This window comes from Callorhinus ursinus, unplaced genomic scaffold (genome assembly GCF_003265705.2).
Source record: "Callorhinus ursinus isolate GAN/ISIS: 27379988/994484 unplaced genomic scaffold, GSC_fseal_2.0 scaffold18, whole genome shotgun sequence".
Taxonomy (NCBI): domain Eukaryota; kingdom Metazoa; phylum Chordata; class Mammalia; order Carnivora; family Otariidae; genus Callorhinus; species Callorhinus ursinus.
The window spans coordinates 15,511,873-15,534,103 of NW_027397080.1; the positions used below are offsets into that span (position 1 = coordinate 15,511,873).

Below are 22,231 nucleotides of genomic sequence, written 5' to 3' on the forward strand. Positions count from 1 at the left end.
AGCAGCAAGCCGTCCGAGGAAGAAATGGAAAAGGAAAGACAAATTAAAGCCGGGCCCGGGAAGGGAATAAAGGAGCAGGCCTGAGGGGAAGCGTCAGGAACGATGGTGAGGGGGAGGCTGAAAATGGGAGGCGGGGAAAAGCGCAGGCCGGCGGGGCGGCCCGCGGAGAAAAAGCGGGGGACGCGCCAGAAACAACGCGAGGGGAACAGGGCTTCAAGGAAGGGGAAGGAAACAAGGAAGAAAACGAGGCCCGCTGAGAAGAGGCAACGCGGCGCAGTCGGTGGGGCTCCGAGGCCCGGGGAGAAGCGGGGAGAGCGGGCTGAGGGCGAGGCGCTGGGCGCGGCCAGCCCGAGAGGCCCGAAACCCGACCCGCAAGAGGCGCCGCCTCGGCTCGGCCCGACCGGGGGCGGCGGGCCCGGGCCTAGTCGGGCTCCCTCTCGCCTCACACAATGGCCGAGGCATGCGGGCCGGGCCTGTACCTGCTCCAAGAGGCTGCTAGCCGACATGGCTCTCGGATCCTCGCAGGTGGCGACAGCGGTGGACTCTCGTCAGGGCGGCGGCGACGGCGGATGAGCCCTGGCGGCGGGAGCAGGCGGCGCGGTGGCGGCTTTTGTCCCTGACACTCGGGGGCCTCGGCGGACGCAGCAGAGACACAGCGCGCGGCTCGGGCTCCGGCTCCGACTCGGCGACGCTCTAGCCCGAGAGCTCAACGCCCGTCTCTATGCCTTTACGCGCGCTCCCGCCCCTCGCAGCCGAAATAAGGGCGCCGAGCGGCGGAGGCGGACGGCGCGCGCGGCGCGACGCTGACTCTCACATTCACTCACCCACGCGGAAGGGGCCCGGCGCGAAGCACTCCGGGAAGGAAGAGACGAGGCCGCAGTGCCCTCTGGTGGGCTGGAGGAGCGGAAGCGGCGAGTGCGGCCTCCCCGCCCCCACCGCCTCCGGATTGGGGCCTGTAGGAAGATGGGGGCGGCCAGGGTCGCGCCACGAGGTTTTGAATAACACACCTGGAGAGAGTAGCTTTAGCTTGAGAAAACCCACAAAAGCCGGTTTCTCAATTAAGAACCGACCCCCGGAGCGCGAGAGACCTCAAAATAAACCTGCCTCCCAGCTGCAAATGGCACCCCACTCCCATGGGGGGGGGACCCTGAGAGGGGTCACAGCCCCCAGGGAAACTTCATGGGGGCCCTGCCCCGAGAAATTCACACCACCGCCACTGCCAGCAGGAACCTGGTTATCCTCCTCTGTTGGACTGCAAAAGAGTGCCCAGAGAACAAAAACATCCGCAAGAAAATCTGGTACCCTGCAAAAGAGATTTGAGTAACACACCTGGGCAGGGAGGACAATCTACAGCTCCTTTTTTAGGGAAGTCTTGGCCACCGCGATAATATGTTAAACTGTGGCCTTTATTTCGAAGAAAAACACACCTCATACATCTACACAAAATGTTCTGTGTACTTTCAACAAGTCTCAAGAATCTATAAATCTATGGACTTCAAGAGAGAATGTCCTTATCTGGGGAAGGAGAGAAATTAACTCTATTTGAATACATGCTGTGGGTTAGGTTTTGTTGATAGGTGCTTTCAAACATTTCAAAGGTAGCAGCATCTCCCAAATAATCTTCAGTCTCTCTGACAACTGGGGAAACAGAGAGGTCAAGCAATGTGCCCAAGGTCGCAAAGCTATTAAATAATCATGTGTACCTGACACTAAGAGAAACATAATAGTGTCCCTCCACCCTCCACAAGAAATCCTGTATTCAGGAATCAAAATCCAGAGGAGATCCATAATATGGGCAAAAGCATTTTTCATCAGCAGCAAACTCGAACTCATGCAGGGATATTTGATCCTAGGACAGCCCATCTCCTAATAGCTTTTATTATTGCAAATAGTAGTAAACAGATAAATAATGCACTATTAAGGGTCAACCTGATACCATCCACTCTCTGGAAACAGGAGGCTTTGGTGGACTCTAGTAAAATAAATGATAACACAGCATCTTGGATTTTGCATTATGATTTTGCTCAAAATGCTCAAAGCATTTTTTCTGCCCATAATCATATTTATAGTTGGAAAGAATAAGGTCAGGCACCAATATGTGATGGACTTCTGGTAGAGACAGTAAAATGTCAAGTATCAGAGCATAGATCCCAGAAAGGGAATAAAAGAAACCTAGTAATCCTTTTTTTTTTTTTAAAGATAGTCAGTTAACCCCATAGTCCAGATTTTTGTATAAACTGTAAGCAGTTGCTTACACCTACCCTCGAAAGCAGTACGATACAATGAAAAGAGGATTGACCAAGAATCATGTCCTGGGAAGGGAGGGACTAAATACTGGCCTCACCACCAGATTTGTAACATTAGGTAAATTACTAGACCCTTCAGAGACTCCCTCATTTGATAAAGGTAAAATAATATCTACCTAACAGTTTTATTGTGAAGAAAAAGTTTTAAAAAACAACACCACAGAAACAAGTCTGGTACACTGCAGATTCCTTTCCTATAATCCATTAAGGGATAATAGTGAAAATTCCCTCCTTCCAATGACATTTCTAGTGCCTGAAATTTTTCTTACAGTAGTTCCCCTTTATCTGAGGTTTCACTTTCTGTGGTTTCAGTTACCCATGGTCAACTGTGGTCCAGGTCAGATGATTCTTCTGATGTGTGGTCAGAAGATCAACAGTAGCCTAATGCTAGGTTACAATGCCTACATCGTTCACCTCACATCATCTCATCACGTAGGCATTTTGTCATCTCACATCATCACAAGAAGGGTGAGTATATTACAATATTTTCGGGGGTTACTATTTATTTATGACAAATATCCCACATCCATAATCCTCTCCTGTCAGAAGTTCTTTGAAATGATGCCATCAGCCTCGGCCAGTCAGAGGATGGAGTCATCTGACTCACCTAACCTGTGAATGGCCTCCCAGGTAGCAAAGGTTTTTTTATTTATTTATATATTTTTTAAAGATTTATTTATTTATTTGAGAGAGCGAGAATGAGAGAAAGAGACAGAGTACATGAGGGGGGGAGGGTTAGAGGGAGAAGCAGGCTCCCTCTGAGCAGGGAGCCCAATGCGGGACTCGATCCTGGGACTCCAGGATCATGACCTGAGCTGAAGGCAGTCACTCTACCAACTGAGCCACCCAGGCTCCGAGCATAGGTTTTTTAAACTGGCCATTTGAGGCACGCCTGGGTGGCTCAGTCCGTTAAGTGTCTGCCTTCGGCACAGGTCATGATCTCAGGGTCCTGGGATCAAGCCCCGCATCAGGCTCCCTGCTCAGTGGAGAGCCTGCTTCTCCCTCTCCCTCTGCTCCTCCTCACTGCTCGTGTTCTCTCTCTCTCTCAAGTAAATAAAATAAAATAAAATCTTTAAAAAATATAAAATAACTGGCCGTTTGAAGCTGCCTGTCACCTTGTTAACCTCAGCCATGTTCATCTGGATGAACGTGTGGTCCTCAACACTGATGACGCAGTAGCTTGCAGAGCATTTCTGCAACAGGTACAGGTCCACAAACTTGCTGGCATCCTACTGCGTGTCCAAGGTGTGCCTACTGCCACCACCACGACCACGAGTGCAGAAAGCTACAATAAGATATTTTTGAGAGACCACCTTCACATAACTTTTATTACAGTATATTATTATACTTGTTTTATTATCATTGTTAATCTCTTGTACCTAATTTATGAATTAAACTTTATCATTAAGTAAATAAATAAACTTTATCATAGGTATGTATAAATAGAAAAAAAAACAGTATATATAGGGTTCAGTACTAGCTGCAGTTTCAGGCATCCACTGGGAGATCTTGGAACATATGCCCCGTGGACAAAAGAGGACTACTGTAGTTCCTTTGCGGTTATTTTCTGTCCTCCAGGAGTTCCCAGGAGTTACAATGCAAATATCCTTGAAGCAATGGTAATCTCTAAACCTGTATTACTTCTCCCGATTGGCTGTAACAGGCGCCTGAAGAGAACACACAAGACCGATCATTTAATCACTGAGAAAAGCGTGAGGAAGTCTGGAGTGTGGGGTGTCATCTTACCGGGATAGACCCCTCATGGTTTCAGAAAAGAAAACTGTCCTGGAAATGGGCTTGGGTTCTAGCCTCAGCTTTGCCACTGGGTGGATAAAGCCCTCAATACCTCTTTTAACAAGTATTTACTGAGGGCCAGGCAATGTGCTGGAGAGAAAGTCTTTCTTTTTTTAAAGATTTTTTTTTTACTGTTATTTATTTGACAGAGAGAGACACAGCGAGAGAGGGAACACAAGCAGGGGGAGTGGGAGAGGGAGAAGCAGGCTTCTTGCTGAGCAGGGAGCCCACTGTGGGGCTGGATCCCGGGACCCCGAGATCATGACCCAAGCCAAAGTCAGACACTTAACAACTGAGCCACCCTTGCGCACCTGGAGAGGCAGTCTTAAGAGTTCACTTACCCCCAAAACTTATAGACCAGGCAAAATGACAGTAAACAAAGAGTTATTCAATTACAGTTGTGCAAAGTGCAATGAGAAAGCACCAATGGAGCTAGCCTAGGTGGGGGGGGGGGCGGCAAGGAAGTTTTAGCCAAGCTAAAACTTGAAGGATGACCAGAAATTAACCAGACAAGGAGGGAAGGGAAGTGTGGGAACCCTGTGTGCCAAGGCCCTATGTGGGAAGGAGCTTGGCACTGATGAGCAAAAAGAAGGCCAGCATGACTGGCGCATAATGAGAGAGAGGGTGGCAGCAGATGAGACTAGAGAAAGAAGAAAAACAGGGACTTTAGTCATTAGCTGCAAATGATGATCAGCTAGGAGAGAGTTAATAGGAGTATAGCAGTCTCAGGTTTATGTTTTAAGAAGTTCCTTCTGGTTACAGTGTGGGAAATAGATCTAGGGAGAAGAGAGTAGATTAGGAGTTAGAAGAGGATTGTAGGAAGTCCAGGCAAAAGGTAATGGTCTAACATAGTGGCAGTGAATACAGTTAGAAATGGACAAAATGGACATTTTTAGGAGGTAAAATGAGAGGTCTTGGTGATGGATTAGACTGGGAGAAGGGCACTAAAGGAGAAAGAGTTATCAAGGATGATACCTGATTTGATTTGAGCAATTGGGTGGATGAGGTGGCATTTTTTAATTTTTTTAATTTTTTTTTTTTTTTAAGATTTTATTTATTCATTTGAGAGAGAGAGAATGAGAGATAGAGAGCACGAGAGGGAAGAGGGTCAGGAGAAGCAGACTCCCTGCCGAGCAGGGAGCCCGATGTAGGACTCGATCCTGGGACTCCAGGATCATGACCTGAGCCGAAGGCAGTCGCTTAACCGACTGAGCCACCCAAGCGCCCGAGGTGGCATTTTTTTAATGTGGGGAGATTTATGGGAGTGGAGAAAGATCATAAATTGATCTTTGGACATGCTGGGTTTCAGGAGAGCATAAAGTGTCTCATAGAAATGTTCTGTAGGGGTGCCTGGGTGGCTCAGTCGTCAAGCGTCAGCCTTCGGCTTAGGTCATGGTCCCAGGGTCCTGGGATCGAGCCCCGCATCGGGCTCCCTGCTCAGCGGGAAGCCTTCTTCTCCCTCTCCTGCTCCCCCTGCTTGTGTTCCCTCTCTCGCTGTGTCTCTCTCTGTCAAATAAATAAATAAAATCTAAAAAAAAAAAAAAGAAATGTTCTGTAAACAAAGGGAAGGGGACACAGAGAGCAAAACATAGCTGGGAATACAGCTATTGGAATCTGTGGTGTAGAGATGTTAGTGGAAGTGAAAGGAATCCATGCAATTTCCTCAGAAGAGAGGGAGAAGAACAAAAGGTCCCACAGCAAACCAGAGAGATAGAAGGGGAGACAGGGAAAGTAAAGCATTTCCTCACTCAGAACCTATTTCCAAGGCTATAAAATAAGGATGTTGGATCAAAATAAATTCTAAGGTCCCTTCTGGTCCTGTTGTTTTAGAGTTCTGGAAGGTAGAAACAAAGTAGTCCTTCCAGATACATGAAATGAGGAGTAGGCATAAGAGAGAGAAAAAGCAGCAGCCAAGAGGACAGATTTTACATACTCTTCAGAATTGTGCTGTAGGCTGGGGCTGGGTCCTTGAGCTCTGGTTCTCAAACCTTTCCAGCCTTCAGGAATAATAGACCTCACAGCCCAAGTCACCCCCTTAGTAAGGCAGGAAGAGAGAAGTGTTTACATCCTTCACACAACTGACAGGGTAAAACCCTATTTTTAAAGATTTCTACTGGTTCTCTGTAGTCTACACAACATACAAAGTTTGCTACTCCCTGGCCCTATGTATTTCTCACCATGTACTTATGCCCCAGCCACACTGAACTTTTTCCCAAATACATGTTTTTTCTGGAACCCAGGACTCTGCACACGCAGTTCTTTCTGCCTCAGATGCCCTTGTCATCTTGCCTACCAGCTCCTATCTCTCTTTGAGACCCTCATCAAATGATGCCTTATTTCTTCCCCCAAGCAGAAAGGTGCTCTATTCTTTGTTCACCCATAATATTAGTCATATTTCCTTATTGTAACATTTTAGTGTCTTAAAACTGTTTACATCAATATTTACTTTTCTTTTGGAAGTTTTGGATTCAGTTGAGAATCTAATGGGAGTAATGAATTTTGTCCTTAGAAAAAGGTACATGCTCCCAAATTTTTGCCAACAATCTCATTGAGCAGCCCCTTCCCCAAGCCCATCTATCCCATGGACCCCAGGTTAAGAGAACCAAGCCTTGGGCTTATATATTGTTTCTCCAGTAAATCTAAGACTGCTTATAGGACAAGGAACATTTTTATTATCGATCTTTATATTCCAAAGCTAAGTAAATACTTGTTGAATTAATTGGTTATCTCGTTCATTTTCGAAATTCTCCCTAGTACTGTCAATCCCCATTTTATTAATGAAAATCTGGTAAGGCCAACATATATGTTAAAAAGTTAAGTGTGCAGGGGCACCTGGCTGGCTCAGTCAGAAGACCATGTGACTCTTGATCTCCTGGTCATGAGTTCAAGCACTACACTGGGTGTAGAGATTACTAAAAATATAAACTTAAAAAAAAAAGTTAAACGTGCAGAGACTTAACTAGCTTAATTGAATGTTAAAAGAAAGGCACTGTGGAAATCCCAAGGTAGATGGATGATTGGCTTTGTAATGTGCAGGTGTGTTTTATGACGGGTTGAATGGAAGCATGAAAAGAGCAATGTGAGAAAAAGGCTAAAGGAAGACAAGACCTGCAGCTGGGCCAGGTGGCCTTCAGACACTAGCAATTCACAGTTGTGCAAATCCAAAAGCAGCAACTGTTAGAGACCTTGAGGGCAGAGAAGAACAGTACCAAGAAAGGGCCTTGAAGATTCAATTCCAAGTCTAGAGGTAAGAGTTTCACCAGTTCTCCAGGAAAGGTAATGATAATATAATGAGCTTTTCATAAAGCTAAATGTAGTCACTGTAGAAGGCTGTTCTTTATTCTGAAGTTATTTCCCTCCTATCTTTTTTTAAGTCAATAAATTTTTATTTAAGGAATTTTACATGTGATTCCTTCCGCTGCCAATCACCGTTGTTCCTCCAAAGTCAGAATCATAATCTTCAAAATAGCCCTTTTAAAAAGAACTTGTTGTAATATATGGTGATTAACATAACAATAAAAAAAATTAAAAAAAAAATAAAAAAATAAAAAGAACTTGTTCAGTCCACAGTTGTCACTGTCAATCCCGAGTTATTTTAGTTGGGCTTCTTCGATCTCCACTTAAATATGGACATACTTCAAAAACTCCCCACCTGTAATCTTTGGGATCCAATGTCTTTACTTCAGGGTCCCGTTTCTCCTATCTTTTTGATGTAAAAATGTCCTTTCTTTTCAAATGATGCCAATAAGAGTTGGCCATTTAAAAAAATCCTTATTCGGTAAAATATAATGTCGGGAACCCCATGTTGGTTCCTAAGATTTTTTTTCTCTTTTATTAATACATGGGATCTAAAAGTCCAGGTAGCAGTGTGCTAAGGCATAGCTTAAGGTCTCAACGTAAGACAATCAGACAGAGAGAAAAATGGAGAGCAAACAAAATTTCTGGAGATAATGCCAAGGGGAAATGAAGCCAGGGAACTCCTGGAAGGGCTGGTTCAATTTTAAGTTTGTGCCAAGAGAGAATAACTAAACCAATGAATGTGGGTCTGAACTATTTGTGACAATTCTTTACAGATAAATCCTTCCCTGGTCCTTGGGTGGGAACTACAGAGAACTTAAACAAGGCAAGTAAATGAGAAGTTGTGTCCAGTTTGCTCAGAAATGCTAACCAGAGTGTTTCAGTCAATGGCAGAGTGAACTTACCATTTCTGTAGCAAAGTAGTTCCTGGAGCAAGGGAGTATTAGCTTTTTGCTCAGTTAGCCAAAGCTTTACAGTGCTAATAATGTTCTATGGAGTACTATGGTCCCTGTGCAACAACTGGCACATGGACTTGGGTTCTGTACCATAGGACCTTTACAAAGAAGTGAAGGCGTTTTGGGATGCCTGAGTGGCTCAGTCGGTTAAGCATCTACCTTTGGCTCAGGTCACATCCCAGGGTCCTGGGATCGAGCCCCACATCGGGCTCCCTGCTCAGCGGGAAGCCTGCTTCTCCCTCTCCCACTCCGCCTGCTTGTGTTCCCTCTCTCGCTGTCACATAAAATAAAATCTTAAAAAAAAAAAAAGAAATGAAGCTCTAAGAAAGGACCCTGACACCATCATCATTTCAAAGAGGGCCATTAACAAAGTGATAAATCAGGGGCACCTGGTTGGCTCAGTCAGTAGAGTGTGCAACTCAGTCTCAGGGTTGTGTGTTTGAGTTCCATATTGGGCATAGAGATTACTTAAAAAAAAAAAAAAAGTAAAAAAAAAGTGGTAAGTCAGTACTTCCTGTGACAGACAGATGATCTGGGTTCTAAAATCCTTCAGTAAATGAACTTTCCCTCACTCCAGTACTTCCTCTTGGGAACCCTGGCGAGATGGGGGAACGGGACTTGCTGCCCAGCACAGATCACAAAATCTTACAAGCTACCACTGCTCCAGATCTCCGCAGTCCTAAGCTGCAGCCCGATCAAGGCCCAGTCCTACAACTGAAAATTTTAACTTAAGTAGTAACTAAACATGTTATCAAATAAAATACCATTATTATATAATGATTCATTGAAGGGCTCCTTTTAGATATTAAGTTTCTCTAGTAGTTTAAAGACTCTGTTTAATAAATGTAATGAGTTACAATTATTCAAATGTATCTATTGTTTAGGGTAGAATATAAATATGTTTCTTCACTGTAAAATGAAGTAAATAATGCAATCCACCACATAGGATTGTTGTGAGGATCAAATGGGTTAACATATGTAAAGTACTTAGAACAATGCTTGGTACATTGTTCCCCTTCAGTGAGTATTGGCTATTTAGTATTCATACATCAAATACCTGTTCAGTTTCTACTACAAGTCAGGCACTGTTCTAGGGCCTGTAGAAACAGCAGTGACAAAGAGACAAGAAAGATTCCTGCTCTCATGGAGCTTCCATTCTAGCTTGGGGAGCAAAAAAAAAAAAAAAAAAGTATGTCAGATACATAAAACAGGGCAAAGAAAACTAGAAAGCATGGTGCAGGGGAAGTTACCATTTTTCTTAGTGTGGGTGGTCAGGGAAGTCCTCTCTGATAAGGTAACATGTGACCAGAGACCTGAAGGAAGTGAGGAAATAAGCTTTGCAGTTATCTGGGGGAAGAGTGTCCTAAGAGATTACTGAATCAAAAAAAAAAAAAAATAGGCTACCAAATAAGAGGGTCTAGGTCTATAATAGGGAGTGACAGGGTCACATGGTGTAGAAACCATGCCCCACCAGAGACAGGCCTCAGTTCCCGACAAGGGCTGCTATGAGGAAATGTGGACCCAGTGTTGTCAGATCTTTTAGGTTGTTTTTTGTTTTTTAAGAAAAACTGTATCTTGAATTTTTCATGTGAACTGTCCTAATGTTTGAAAGGTATAAATGCATTTATATGTTCATCAAAAGTCATGGACAAGAATGTTCAGAGGCACTATTTATAATAGCCCCAAACTGGAAACCCCCCAAGCAACCATCATTAGAATGGATGGATCAGCTATGACACAGTTACAGTTTCTGCACAGCAGTGAGAAAGAACCAGCTACAACTTCACACAACATCATGGGTGACTATCACAACATAACACTGAATGAGAAAATGTTCGGGGCACCTGGGTGGCTCAGTCAGTTAAGTGTCCGACTCTTGATTTTGGCACAGGTCATGATCTCAGGGTCATGAGGTTGAGCCCAATGTCAGCCCAGCGTGGAGCCTGCTTGAGATTCTCTTTTCCCTTTCCCTATGCCCCTCCTCGTCCCCGTGTGTGCGCGCGCGCGCGCGCGTGCACGCGCATGTGCTATCTCCAGCTCTCTGAAAGAAAATAAGAAAGGAAGAGAGAAGGAAGGAAGGAAGGGAAAGAAGGAAGGAAAAGAAAGAAAGGAAAAGAAAGAAAGATAAAGAAAGAAAGAAAAAGAAAGAAAGAAAGAGAGAGAGAGAAAAAGAAAGAAAGAAAGAAAAAAGGGAAAGGGAAGGAAAAAAGAAAAGGCCAGCCACAGAACAGTTCAAAAACAGGTAAAACCAAGCCATAGTGTTAGAGAGCTAGTTGGTGGTTATCCTGGTTGGGTGAGGTGCTTTTTTTTTTTCTTAATCTGGTAGCTGATTTAATGGATATGTTCAGTTTAATTTTATCAAATTGTACAGTCATCTGTGCACTTTCCTCTATGCATTTATATTTCATAAAAAGTTAACAAAAATGTGGGCCAAAGTCTCAGGAGAATCAGGGTTCTGGGCTTCCAGTTTGCTCTGTAATACATAGATTTCTTTAGAGGAAACAGCAGAGTAGTTCTTAAAAAAAACAAACTTATACTTCAGAATGCAAGTAAACCCTCTCTGTATATGCTTTCTTTAGAAGCTCCTACAAAGTCCATTGAGGAACTTGTCTTTCCTTCTGGGTTATTACCCTCACATTTACCCTTAGATGTGATCCAATACTATTGTTCATTCTTGTTCTCAAACTAGAAAAATAAAATTCCTGTATACCATATTACTAGCCATAACTATCAGTAAAAGTACAGAATTGGAAACCATAGATGCAAGAGGAGAACCCAGAGGAAATTTCCAAGTAGGTCGTAGTCTACTATAGGCTGAGAGGCTCATAAAACATAACAGAAATTTCAGGTAGTTGTGAAGAGGCAGTAGGAATCATACTGGGCTGAAATAATCTATCCAGGAAACAGGCATGTCTTAGCCTGGGCCATGGGTCATAGGTAGAGAATCAGTTGGATATAAAAGATAGGATTTAGGGGCACTTAGTTGGCTTATTTGGTGGAGCATGCAACTCTTGATCTCAGGGTTGTGGGTTCAAGACCCACAATGGATGTAGAGATTACTTAAAATCTTATTCTTTTTAAGATTTTATTTGCAGGGCACCTGGGTGGCTCAGTCGGTTAAGTGTCTGCCTTCGGCTCAGGTCGTGATCCCAGAGGCCTGGGATCGAGCCCCACATTGGGCTCCCTGCTCTTCAGGAGGCCTACTTCTCCCTCTCGCATTCCCCCTGCTTGTGTTCCCTCTCTTGCTGTGTCTCTACCTGTCAAATAAATAAATAAAAAATAAAACCTTTAAAAAAATTTTATTTGAGAGAGAGAATACGAGTTGGGGGGAGGGGCAGAGGGAGAGGGAAAAGCAGACTCCCCACTGAGCAGGGAGCCCAATGCAGGCCTTGATCCCAGGACTCTGGGATCATGACCTGAGCCGAAGGCAGATGCTTAACCTACTGAGCCACCCAGGTGTCTCCCCTCCCCAAAAAAAGACAGGTTTTAGTCACTGCACAAACACATCCGAAAGGTGCTTCAATTCAGGTGATTGATGGAGCTGAGGAAGCTGTTTTAGGTAATGAAGACTGCAGACTATGGATGTATGCTGAGGTTTGGGTCTTGGGGGTTCCTTGAGAAAAATGATTGTCTCAAGAGTTACTGACATGGTAGAAAGAGAATCACTGACATGGCAGAATTTAGGAACCAAATCAACTTTGGCTCCCAAAAGCTAGGGCTAAGGAAGTAGGAGTATGGATAAAGAAGTTAGAGGAAAGTAGAACCTTCTAGAGGAAGTCAAATTGTATAAATCAGGACTAAGAAAATTGTTCCTGGATTGGGAAGGAATCCTGGAAAGGACTCAAATAGGGCTGCCTAAGAGAAATTCCAGGGGCAGAGTCTAAATCTAACAGAACTGATACCTTGTCTAACAACCTTGGTTGTTATTGTTATACATTAGACTATGCAAGAATTTCCCCAAGAGGTATCCTAGGGGTGAGGGAATCTGTGATCAACTGTACTAGGTAAGATGTCTGAAAATGCAGGGACTAGCCTAGTTTCTGACTTTCTTCTCAGAGAGGACTCTTTGCTCAGGAGCATTGCCCAAAGTGAATCACAACCTCATGCCTATTTTCACAATTCAACCTTTCATTTATCCTTTCCACCTCCTAATGGTACTAAAACCTGGAGCAGTTACAATTCAGTGAACTAGTAATTATATATTTCATGCTTGATTATACTATCTTTATAATCAGATGTTACCAATACCAGTATTTCCCAACACACTTTCCTTAGTGCCTTTCATGAAATGGGATAAAATGCCACCACTAAAAAGTGTCAGACCACCTGAACTGAATATCAATTTCCAAGGTATGTGTATTAACATTGGTCTTCCTTCCCTAATGTGGACAGATGTATGAAAGAAACTTCACATGAAGTGGATTTGAATCTTGAATATTCAAGTATATTGTATATTTTTACTTTAGAATAACTGGGAGTTGTTTTGTTTTAGGGGTGGGAGCAGGGAAGGCGCCTGAAAATTGAAAGGAGGAAAAGAACAAGGCAGGGACAGAACCAAGGTGAGACAGTTGCACAGTTGACTCCAAGGCCTTTATGGAAAACACATGGCAGGAAGGCTGGGGGCATTTACCTTCTATCAGCTAAACTCCAGTCAGGCACTGGATTCCTCTGATGGAAACTCAGAGAAGCTAACGCATGACTTGGCTTTTTTCAGTGGGGTACTCTCTGGACACTGCCCATGCTGCTGACTCTGCCTAGCTCTGGAGGCAGAAGCAGCAAGAGACTAAGGATTTTTTTCCCCTTATGTAAGTAAGCCCCACCACTTGAAAATGGAGTACCAAAAAAACTAGCCAAAATGATCTCTCCTAAACTAGCTTAAGTGTACACCTTCTCCAGTAAGTACTCCCATCACACACCCCCCCTCCCCAGGTCAGATTAGGTGCCTGATCCTTTGTTCTCTCAGCTCCCAGCCAGTAGCTTCATGGCTGCACTAACCCCAATATGATGATGTTTCAGTATCTCACTAGGAAAGGCTTAACTTTTTTACATCTTTTGTAGTCTGCTGAAACCTATGGACCAATTTGCAGAGTAATGTTTTTCAATGCACGAAATAAAATACATAGGGTTACAAAAGAAATCAATTATATTGAAATATAGTTCTTAACTCCAGACAGTTTCTGAAGTATGAAGTCCTTGAGTGCAGGAACTCTGTTTCCATCTCTGTACTGCTAGTGCCTAGCACAAAGCCTGGCACGTAGATGGTACTTATAAATGTTTATTTAATGAATGAACAGAAAGATAGATGGCTCCTGCCAAGTCAGCCTGAGGAATGATTCATTGCAACTGCTTGTGCACATACCAACGGCTTGCATATTTCTCCCACTGTCTGAGATTATTTAGACCAGGGCTCTGAGGAAACCCCCACTCAACAATGGGTAGCACAGCAGCAAACAATAATGACAGGCTATTGGAAGACCAGGAAAACAACAAAGCTCATGTATTTCCACAAGCCAGAATATTCAGATAGTGAAAGTAAACAGGTTCTGTCTTCAGGAGGAGGAGATCTCTTGACTTTGGAAGCATGATGCTCAAACTGCTTTAAAACACTACAGACAGCTGAAGGAGGAAAGAAAGGAACCTGAGCTAGTGTGTGGTGTTCTCCAGAGCTCCTCCTCTGTCCTGAATTGGACGCCCATCTCTGGGAAAGCAAAAAGTATCCCTAAAAACCAAGACAGGCACATGGCATGTGCCTTTCTAGGTTCGAGTAGCAGTTTTAGGCTTAGATAGAAATTTTGTTTTTGTTTATGTACCATCAGAAAACCTAAAGAGGCAACAATAAAAGCCAGTTCCCTCACTAAAGGGCCAAAGGTTTGTTCTAAGCTGATTGCTACATCTATTAAACATTTTGAAGAGAAAAGTAAAACCCCAGACAATTTTAGAGCTGAAAGCCACAACTATATGGGGTTCAGAAATTTCACCCTTAAGGCTTTTAAGATTGACCCTCCCAAGTTAGAGGGCTTCTCTAGCTATTAAAGCCATCTCAGGGATGGCAGAATGGTTTTCACTTGCTTGACAACAGGGTTTCCAACATCTGTTGGAAGAAACATGGCTTCAGGTGGGTGCCTTCTCTAAAAAAAGGGGGGGGGAACTATAGGTCAAAGTTTTGCTTTTAATTAAAAAACAAAAAACCTCCCACTCCTAAGGTGTGTGTTATCTTTTTTGACCTCGTTTTCCTTTAAATTGTCTGTAGTTTCCCTATATTTGTCCTAGTGCAGTAAACAATGCAATCAAAATAAAAACCAGGATCCCCTCTTGCCCCAAACACTGAAGATGGTCAAAGAGCAGGAATCAGCACGGAAAATGGCCCAGCTCTAAATATACAAACAACATTAAACAAAAAACAAAACAAAACAAAAAAACCCAAGATATTATTATTGACATTCCTGGTACATTTCCTATAATATAATGTTGCAGACAATGCTTCTTTCCCAGGGAGTCCAGCTCGCTCAGGAGGAGACATCTACTCAGTGCCTCAGGATAGGCTGGGGCTGTTGAGTCTTCCCTGCCAAGCCTAAGGTTTTTTTATGAGCTTAATATCTCACAGAAACATCTGTGGTATAAATGGTATAAATGAATCTAAAAGAGGATGAAGGCAAGCAGGCACCTGTCACTGTTCTCCAAATCAGCCAAAAAGCTGAAGAGCGTGGGATCCAGGAGACAGATGCCATTAACAATTGAGGGATGGAGGGAAGAACAAGAGGAAGCACCAAATGAGTGGCTGCTTTTGGTTCCAAAGCCAAAAAAGGGCCCCACCAAAAAGGGCAGCTGGTCTAGATGAGGAACTCCCCTGCACCTGGAGTCATGCAATAAAAATGATGGCCTTGGAGCCCCACCCCCATGACAGCCGCAGCCCAAGAACCAGAGAAATTTACACCACATCACATAGTTTGCAAATGAATGGACTGATCCTAGTTTAGGAGGGTTAAGTGCTTTGACAAAGTTGAGGAAGGGAGGGAAGGTGAGCTTGAATCACAAAGCCTAGCTGTGACAACCGGGGATTTCTATTTCTGCAAAGCCACGGGCCCCTAGGCCCCTGATGCCACTTGGTCCATGGAGATATACCCTTCCACTTATTACTGGCCCCTCCTAAAAATGGCACCCATGGTAATAACCCTTAGAGATATCAAGAAGCATCAGTTGCACTTCTGGAGCTAAGATAATTTCCTTGCCCCATCCTGGCCAAAGCACTTCCCTTTTTAAGCTGCTGCTGGCATGCCACCTTCCCCTCCAAGCATAGGTCAACCTTCTTTCCTTTCAGAGTTTTGCACCGGCCTCTGAGGGCCCTTTCCAGGATACAAAATAAAGTATCTTTCTGCTTCCATGTGTGGGTGGGTTGCCTTCCAGTGTCAGATCTGCCTTCCAGAGTTTGGTCAATGCACCTTTACAAAAATAAAACCACATGTGTGCACAGACAGACTAGCCTGGAAAGGGCTTTCTGGACAGGGTTTCTGATTATCCTGATGCCTCCCTTAAAAGAAATAACTTTCTTGGTGTAAAAGGATTAGAACATGGAGTGACCTACTCTCAACTTCTGGAAGGACAGCTTGTTTTTGTCCATTTTTCAATAAGGGGGTGGGAGGAACCCAACATTTTCAGTTACAACAATGAGATTCTGTTTAAAAAAAAGGATCCTATGTGGAAATGAGTGGGACAATGATAAAAATAAACAAATAATTAAAATTCCAAACCAAAACATAGCTCCTGGCCCCGAGATCCCCACTTAATCCTCTAAGACCACAATTTCCACATTGTGGACTTGATGCTGGTGGTCTTCCATCTCAGCCACAACTTTCTCCTCAGTCCTCAGCTCTGTCTCCAGAATGACTGCTTTACCCTCAGTATCCTCAGCCTCTGGGTCTGGGGCTGGGTCAATCTCAATGATGGTCTGCCCATCCTCCGAGGTGCTTTCAACAGCCTGGATTGCTGAGGTCAGGCCGGACTCCATGGCCACCAGCTCGACGGGGCTCACCATGGTGGTCATGTTGCCCAGGGTACTCCCATCCTGCATGGCGGTGGAGCTTAGCAGTGCCAAGCTAGATGAAGGGTGGATGGTCACTGTGTCTGGTGAGCTGCTCTTGGCAGAGGAGACCACTGTGGCATAGCGGAAGAGCTGAGGGCCAGAAGGCAGTGTGTGAACAGTCACAGGACTGGAGCCCTGGCTGAGGGTGGCCACTGGAATATTGCCCATGGAAAATGACTGGCCCACTGGGGTGATGGTGATGGGCGAGATGACTGTGAACTGAGGCTGCTGGACCGGAGGAGAAGGGCTCAGGACTGTGGTGGAAGCTGGCCGCTGGAGTCGGGGCCTCTTTGGAGGCTTAGGAGTGCTCACAGGCATCAGTACCACATTTTGAACTGTCTGGGATTTCAGCCTGTGATCCTGAGCTTGCTTCTTCTGTTCTTCCAACTGGCGTTCCAACTCTGTGGAAAAAAAAGACAGACTTTGGAGGAGAGAAGTATATTCATGGGAACAGTGAATGGAGTCAGGAAACCTGAGGTCTTGTCCTGGTTTTGCCACTATATAGCTTCATTGTTTTCTTTTTTTTTTTTTTTAAGATTTTATTTTATTTATTTGACAGAGAGAGAGAGACAGTGAGAGAGGAAACACAAGCAGGCAGAGTGGGAAAGGGAGAAGCGGCTTCCCACGGAGCAGGGAGCCCGATGCGGGGCTCGATCCCAGGACCCTGGGACCATGACCCGAGCCGAAGGCAGACGCTCAATGACTGAGCCACCCAGGTGCCCCTAGCTTCATTGTTTTTCAAAACAAGAAACAAAATTGGATGATTTTTAAAATCCCTCCAGCAATTACATTTCATTGTGTGATTATAGGCAAGGCAACAATTCAGAATCATTTTCAGGCTGTGATTCTACTATAGCTCAACCCTAGAAGCTCCTGTGGCATTTTGTCACCTATCACCAAAATTAAAACCAAAGAAGCCTGCAGTTGATCATGCAGCTTACAGATGCCTTCCCTGGATCTACAGACGAAAATAAGGAATATTTGCACAATCCCTTTGGAACTAACATGGACTACAGAGGAGCTACAATGGCTGCTCCAAAAAACAGTGATTCCCAAACTGTCCTTCAAGGCAGGATCACCTTGCTGGTGACCTTAGTCTACCAAATGGCCTTAGTCGACCATTAGCAGCCAGAGAAGTCTACAGAAAGTTACAGAGAAAGTCCCTAAGAATTATAGAACTAAAAGAGGTCTTAGAGTTCTTTTTTTTTTTTTTAAGATTTTATTTATTTATTTGAGACAGAGAGAATGAGAGAGAGAGCACATGAGAGGGGGGAGGGTCAGAGGGAGAAGCAGACTCCCTGCTGAGCAGGGAGCCCGATGTGGGACTCGAGCCAGGGACTCCAGGATCATGACCTGAGCCGAAGGCAGCCGCCCAACCAACTGAGCCACCCAGGCGCCCCTAGAGGTCTTAGAGTTCTAACACATTCATCTTAACTGGAACCCAGAGAGGTAAAGTGACTTACTTAAAGTCTCAAAGCTTGGGCCAAAACAAAAGTCTTCTGATGGCCAACTTGGTGGCTTTTCCACCACAATACATCTATCACTATCCCTCTCCCAATGTACAGTCCAACCCTGGTGATCACTGGTAAGTTTGGTTCTACACCAGAACTTCTTCTATTGCTTAGTACCTGAGAAGCATTCAATAAATAATCAGTTACATCTGCAGAGCACTTTGCTCCTATGGAACACCAAGAGCAAATCAATTCCTTGCCTGGAATAAAAGGAGTAGGTAGGGATCAAGAACACATTAAAAAAATTTTTTTTCATTCAAAAATTTTTAAATACTGCCTCATAAGTTACAAAATACTGCATTTTTTTCCATTTCCAGTAGTAACCAAAGAAATAAAAACCTCAAGACTGAGTGGCTCAGTTAGTTAAGTGTCTGCCTTCAGGGGTGTCTGGGTGGCTCAGTCATTAAGCATCTGCCTTTGGCTCAGGTCATGATCCCAGCGTCATGGGATCAAGCTCCATGTGTCAGGCTCCCTGCTCAGCGGGGAGCCTGCTTCTCCCTCTCCCGCTCCCCCTGCTTGTGTTCTCTCTCTCACCTTTTCTCTCTGTGTCAAGTAAATAATTAAATCCTTAATTTAAAAAAAAGTGTCTGCCTTTGGCTCAGGTCATGATCACAGGGTCCCGGGATCGAGTCCCGCATCAGGCTCCCTGCTCAGCCGGAATCTGTTTCTCCCTTTGCCCCTCCCCCCTGCTCATGCTCTCAGGTGCACTCTCTCTCTCTCTCATAAATAAATAAAATCTTTGAAGAAGATAACAATTACATCTATAATTTTTTAAAAAGTTAAGTCAGAGGGGCGCCTGGGTGGCTCAGTCGTTGAGCGTCTGCCTTTGGCTCAGGTCATGATCCCAGGGTCCTGGGATCGAGCCCCGCGTTGGGCTCCCTGCTCAGTGGGAAGCCTGCTTCTCCCTCTCCCACTCCTCCTGCTTGTGTTCCCTCTCTCGCTGTGTCTCTCTCTGTCAAATAAATAAATAAAATCTTAAAAAAAAAAGTTAAATCAGAGAATATTATAAATAATAACATCCAACGTTGGTGTGTTCAAAATGGTGACAGAATCTTCTTGGAAATTTGGCAACAAGTCATAAAAATCCATAAAACAATTTTCAATACCATTTAACTTGAAGCTTAGTTCTGGGAAGTAGTTTAAAAGGACATAAAAAGAGAAAGTTATATTCATACAAGTTCACTGCAACAAAATAAGCTACCAAAGAAAAGTTTGAAAATTTAAATGTCATCCCTAAAAGAATGTCTAGCTAAAGCACTGTGTAGCAACTTGGGAAAATAATAATATGTCACAGTAAAAAAAGCAGAAAACAAAACTTTATGTATACTATGATTAAACCTATCTAAAAAAAATAATATGAACAAAGAACCAGAAGCCCACATTCTTAACAAAAACCATTTTTTGGATGGTGTGAAGTTTCAAGGTGAAAGCACTGGATTAGGAGTAAGAAAGCCAAGTTCTATTCCAGGCTTCATTGCCAAGTACTGATGTGGCCCCAAGGCAAATCATTTATACTCTTTATGACTCTGGTTCATCTATAAAGTAGGGATAATAGCCTTTAACAGTCTTTTTTTTTTTTTTTTAACTCATTTACTTGACACAGAGAGAGAGAGTACAGGTAGGCAGACTGGCAGGCAGAGGGAGAGAGAGAAGCAGGCCTCCTGCCGAGCAGGGAGCCCAATGCAGGGCTCAATCCCAGGACCCCGGGACCACGACCCGAGCCAAAGGCAGAGGCTTAACCGACTGAGCCACCCAGGCACTCCAGCCTCTACCATTCTTAGGAGGATCAAATGAAAAGGGTCTCAGAGTACTCAGTAAATGAGTTTAAAATATATACTGGGTATAAAAGTAAGTTTAAGACAACATAAATTGTTCTTCTCTTACCAAATAATCTTGCCTTTTGGCTTCATGACTAACTATGATATATTCTACATCATTCAAAGCTGATAATCTGACTTATTTTATATTTTTCACCTGCTTTACCCAAAGCCTTTTCTTGATTCTCTCTGGGTATAAGTGACAACTCCCTTTGTTCTTCCACCATACCCACTATATATGCCTCAGTTACAAAGCTGACTACTTTTTGCACTTCTTTCTTTTTTTTTTTTTCGAAGTTTTTTTTTAAAGATTTTATTTATTTATTTGACAGAGAGATAGTGAGAGCAGGAACACAAGCAGGGGGAGTGGGGGGGGAGGGGAAGAAGCAGGCCTCCTGCCGAGCACGGAGCCCGATGTGGGGCTCAATCCCAGGACCCTGGGATCATGACCAAGCCGAAGGCAGACGCTTAATGACTGAGCCACCCAGGTGCCCCTAAAGATTTTATTTATTTATTTGAGAGAGAGAGAATGAGAGACAGAGAGCACAAGAGGGAAGAGGGTCAGAGGGAGAAGCAGACTCCCCCCCTGAGCAGGGAGCCCAATATGGGACTCGATCCCGGGACTCCAGGATCATGACCTGAGCCGAAGGCAGTCGCTTAACCAACTGAGCCACGCAGGCGCTCTTTTTTGCACTTATTTCTATGTCTGCTTTCCCTTGAGTTCCTTAAAGACCATGTAGAGAGTGAGGCTGTCTTAGTCAACATTATATTTTTACAACCTAGTTTGGAGACAGTGAATAAAAATTTTTTAAGATTTTATTTGTCAGAGAGAGAGAGCATAAGCAGGGGGAGCAGCAGAGGGAGAGGGAGAAGCAGGCTCCCTGCTGAGCAAGGAGCCTGATGCGGGACTTGATCCCAGGACTCTGGGATCATGACCTGAGCCGAAGGCAGACGCCCAACCAACTGAGCCACCCAGGCATCCCGGAGACAATGCAAATTAAGTACTTGATAAAAAGAGTTAAATTATTCATGTGCTCATAATTCCTGATTACCACAAATAATGGAGAAGGTGATAAGTTAATAGTTATCAAAAGATCCAGGGGCGCCTGAGTGGCTCAGTCATTAAGCGTCTGCCTTCGGCTCAGGTCATGATCCCAGGGTCTCGGGATCAAGCCCCGCGTCGGGCTCCCTGCTCAACGGGAAGCGGCTTCTCCCTCTCACACTCCCTCTGCTTGTGTTCCCTCTCTCACTGTCTCTCTCTCTGTCAAATAAATAAATAAAATCTTAAAAAAAAAAAGATGCAATATCGATAATGTAACAAAAACAAAGGCCAATTTGTTTCTTCTGCCACTAATATTACTGGATTAATGGAGAAATTGAGCAGACATCTTAATCCTCCAAAAGATACAGAAGGAGGACCATGATGAGGAGGGAAAGAAGGAGGGAAGGAGGGAAGGAGGGAGGGAGGGAGGGAGGGAAGGAGGGAGGGAGGGAAGGAGGGAGGGAGGGAGGGAGGGAGGGAAGGAGGGAGGGAAGGAGGGAGGGAGGGAGGGAGGGAGGGAGGGAGGGAGGGAAGGAAGGAAGGAAGCCAGTCCCAACAGAAGTCCACAAAGAAATGGCAAGACTCAAGGACATTAGTATAATATCACCTAAGAAGAAACAAGTTATACACACCTGTCAGAGTATAGAGAAACTGCTCTTCTCCCTGCTCTACTTGGTTCCTTCTGTTGTCCAAAACCTTCTTCACTGTGTCCATTAGGCCAAATGTATGTGCTACATTGTTGAGAACAGCAGCATCTATTTAAAACAAAGACATGCCCGTCAAGTTAAAACAGAAGTGTTTCCAAAAAAAAAAAAAAAAGTGTTTCCCTAGCTCTCTGTTGTACTGCGTATAATTATGAAACAACCCAGAAATGACGGTACTATTTTAATTGCATTTTTAAAAATTTTGGCAAAGATAAAAAAAAATTTTTTTTGGCAAAGATTTATCACATGCATAAGTCAACTTTAATTGTTATAACATTATACATCTTTCCATATAAATAAATATAAAAATTAAAAAAATCTTGCATCTGGTTATAAGTTCTGACTTCTGGTTTAGAAAACATGGTCACTGTGTTAGATAGAGCTAAGTTTGAATCTCAGTTTTATGGTTTCCTCCTATCTGTGTGAATCCGGGTAAGTCATTTCATTCTCCAGTTTTCTCATCTGAAACAAAAGGGCCTAATGATACTTATCCGGCAAGACAGACATAAAGATTAGAAATATCATATTTTAGGGGCACCTGAGTGGCTCAGTTGGTTAAGTGTCTGACTCTTGATTTTGGCTCCGGTCATGATCTCAGGGTTGTGAGATCGAGCCCCACATTGGGCTCTGCCCTCAGCGTGAAGTCTGCTTGTCCCTCTCCCTCTACTCCTCCCTGTGCTTGCTCTCTCTCTAATAAATAAATAAAATATTAAAAAGAAATAGC

General features: G+C 44.0%; 2 protein-coding genes, 1 long non-coding RNA gene and 1 pseudogene across 11 annotated transcripts in view; 1 reads left to right on the forward strand and 3 right to left on the reverse strand.

The window, feature by feature from the left end:
* YTHDF2 (YTH N6-methyladenosine RNA binding protein F2) overlaps nucleotides 1-769 on the reverse strand; it is a 31,896-nt gene extending 31,127 nt beyond the window's left edge. The window contains exon 1 of the mRNA XM_025856526.2: nucleotides 480-769. Coding sequence (XP_025712311.1) covers nucleotides 480-506 — 27 coding nt within the window. The 5' untranslated portion in view covers nucleotides 507-769. The remainder of the gene's footprint in view (nucleotides 1-479) is intronic.
* On the forward strand, nucleotides 27-9,104 carry LOC141374431 (uncharacterized). The gene is made up of 4 exons (XR_012381319.1): nucleotides 27-105; nucleotides 2,619-2,774; nucleotides 7,137-7,347; nucleotides 8,931-9,104. It is a non-coding gene; the product is annotated as an uncharacterized lncRNA (long non-coding RNA).
* On the reverse strand, nucleotides 2,768-4,047 carry LOC112811870 (small ribosomal subunit protein eS21 pseudogene; annotated as a pseudogene).
* Nucleotides 9,105-12,775: 3,671 nt separating the features above from the next.
* Nucleotides 12,776-22,231, reverse strand: part of GMEB1 (glucocorticoid modulatory element binding protein 1) — a 36,290-nt gene continuing 26,834 nt past the window's right edge. For all 9 annotated transcript variants that reach the window (XM_073903080.1, XM_025856184.2, XM_073903081.1 and 6 more), the window contains 2 exons: nucleotides 21,436-21,558; nucleotides 12,776-16,834 (listed from right to left, as the gene is read on the reverse strand). In XM_073903080.1, the coding sequence (XP_073759181.1) occupies nucleotides 16,134-16,834; nucleotides 21,436-21,558 (824 nt within the window). In that variant the 3' untranslated portion in view covers nucleotides 12,776-16,133. The remainder of the gene's footprint in view (nucleotides 16,835-21,435; nucleotides 21,559-22,231) is intronic.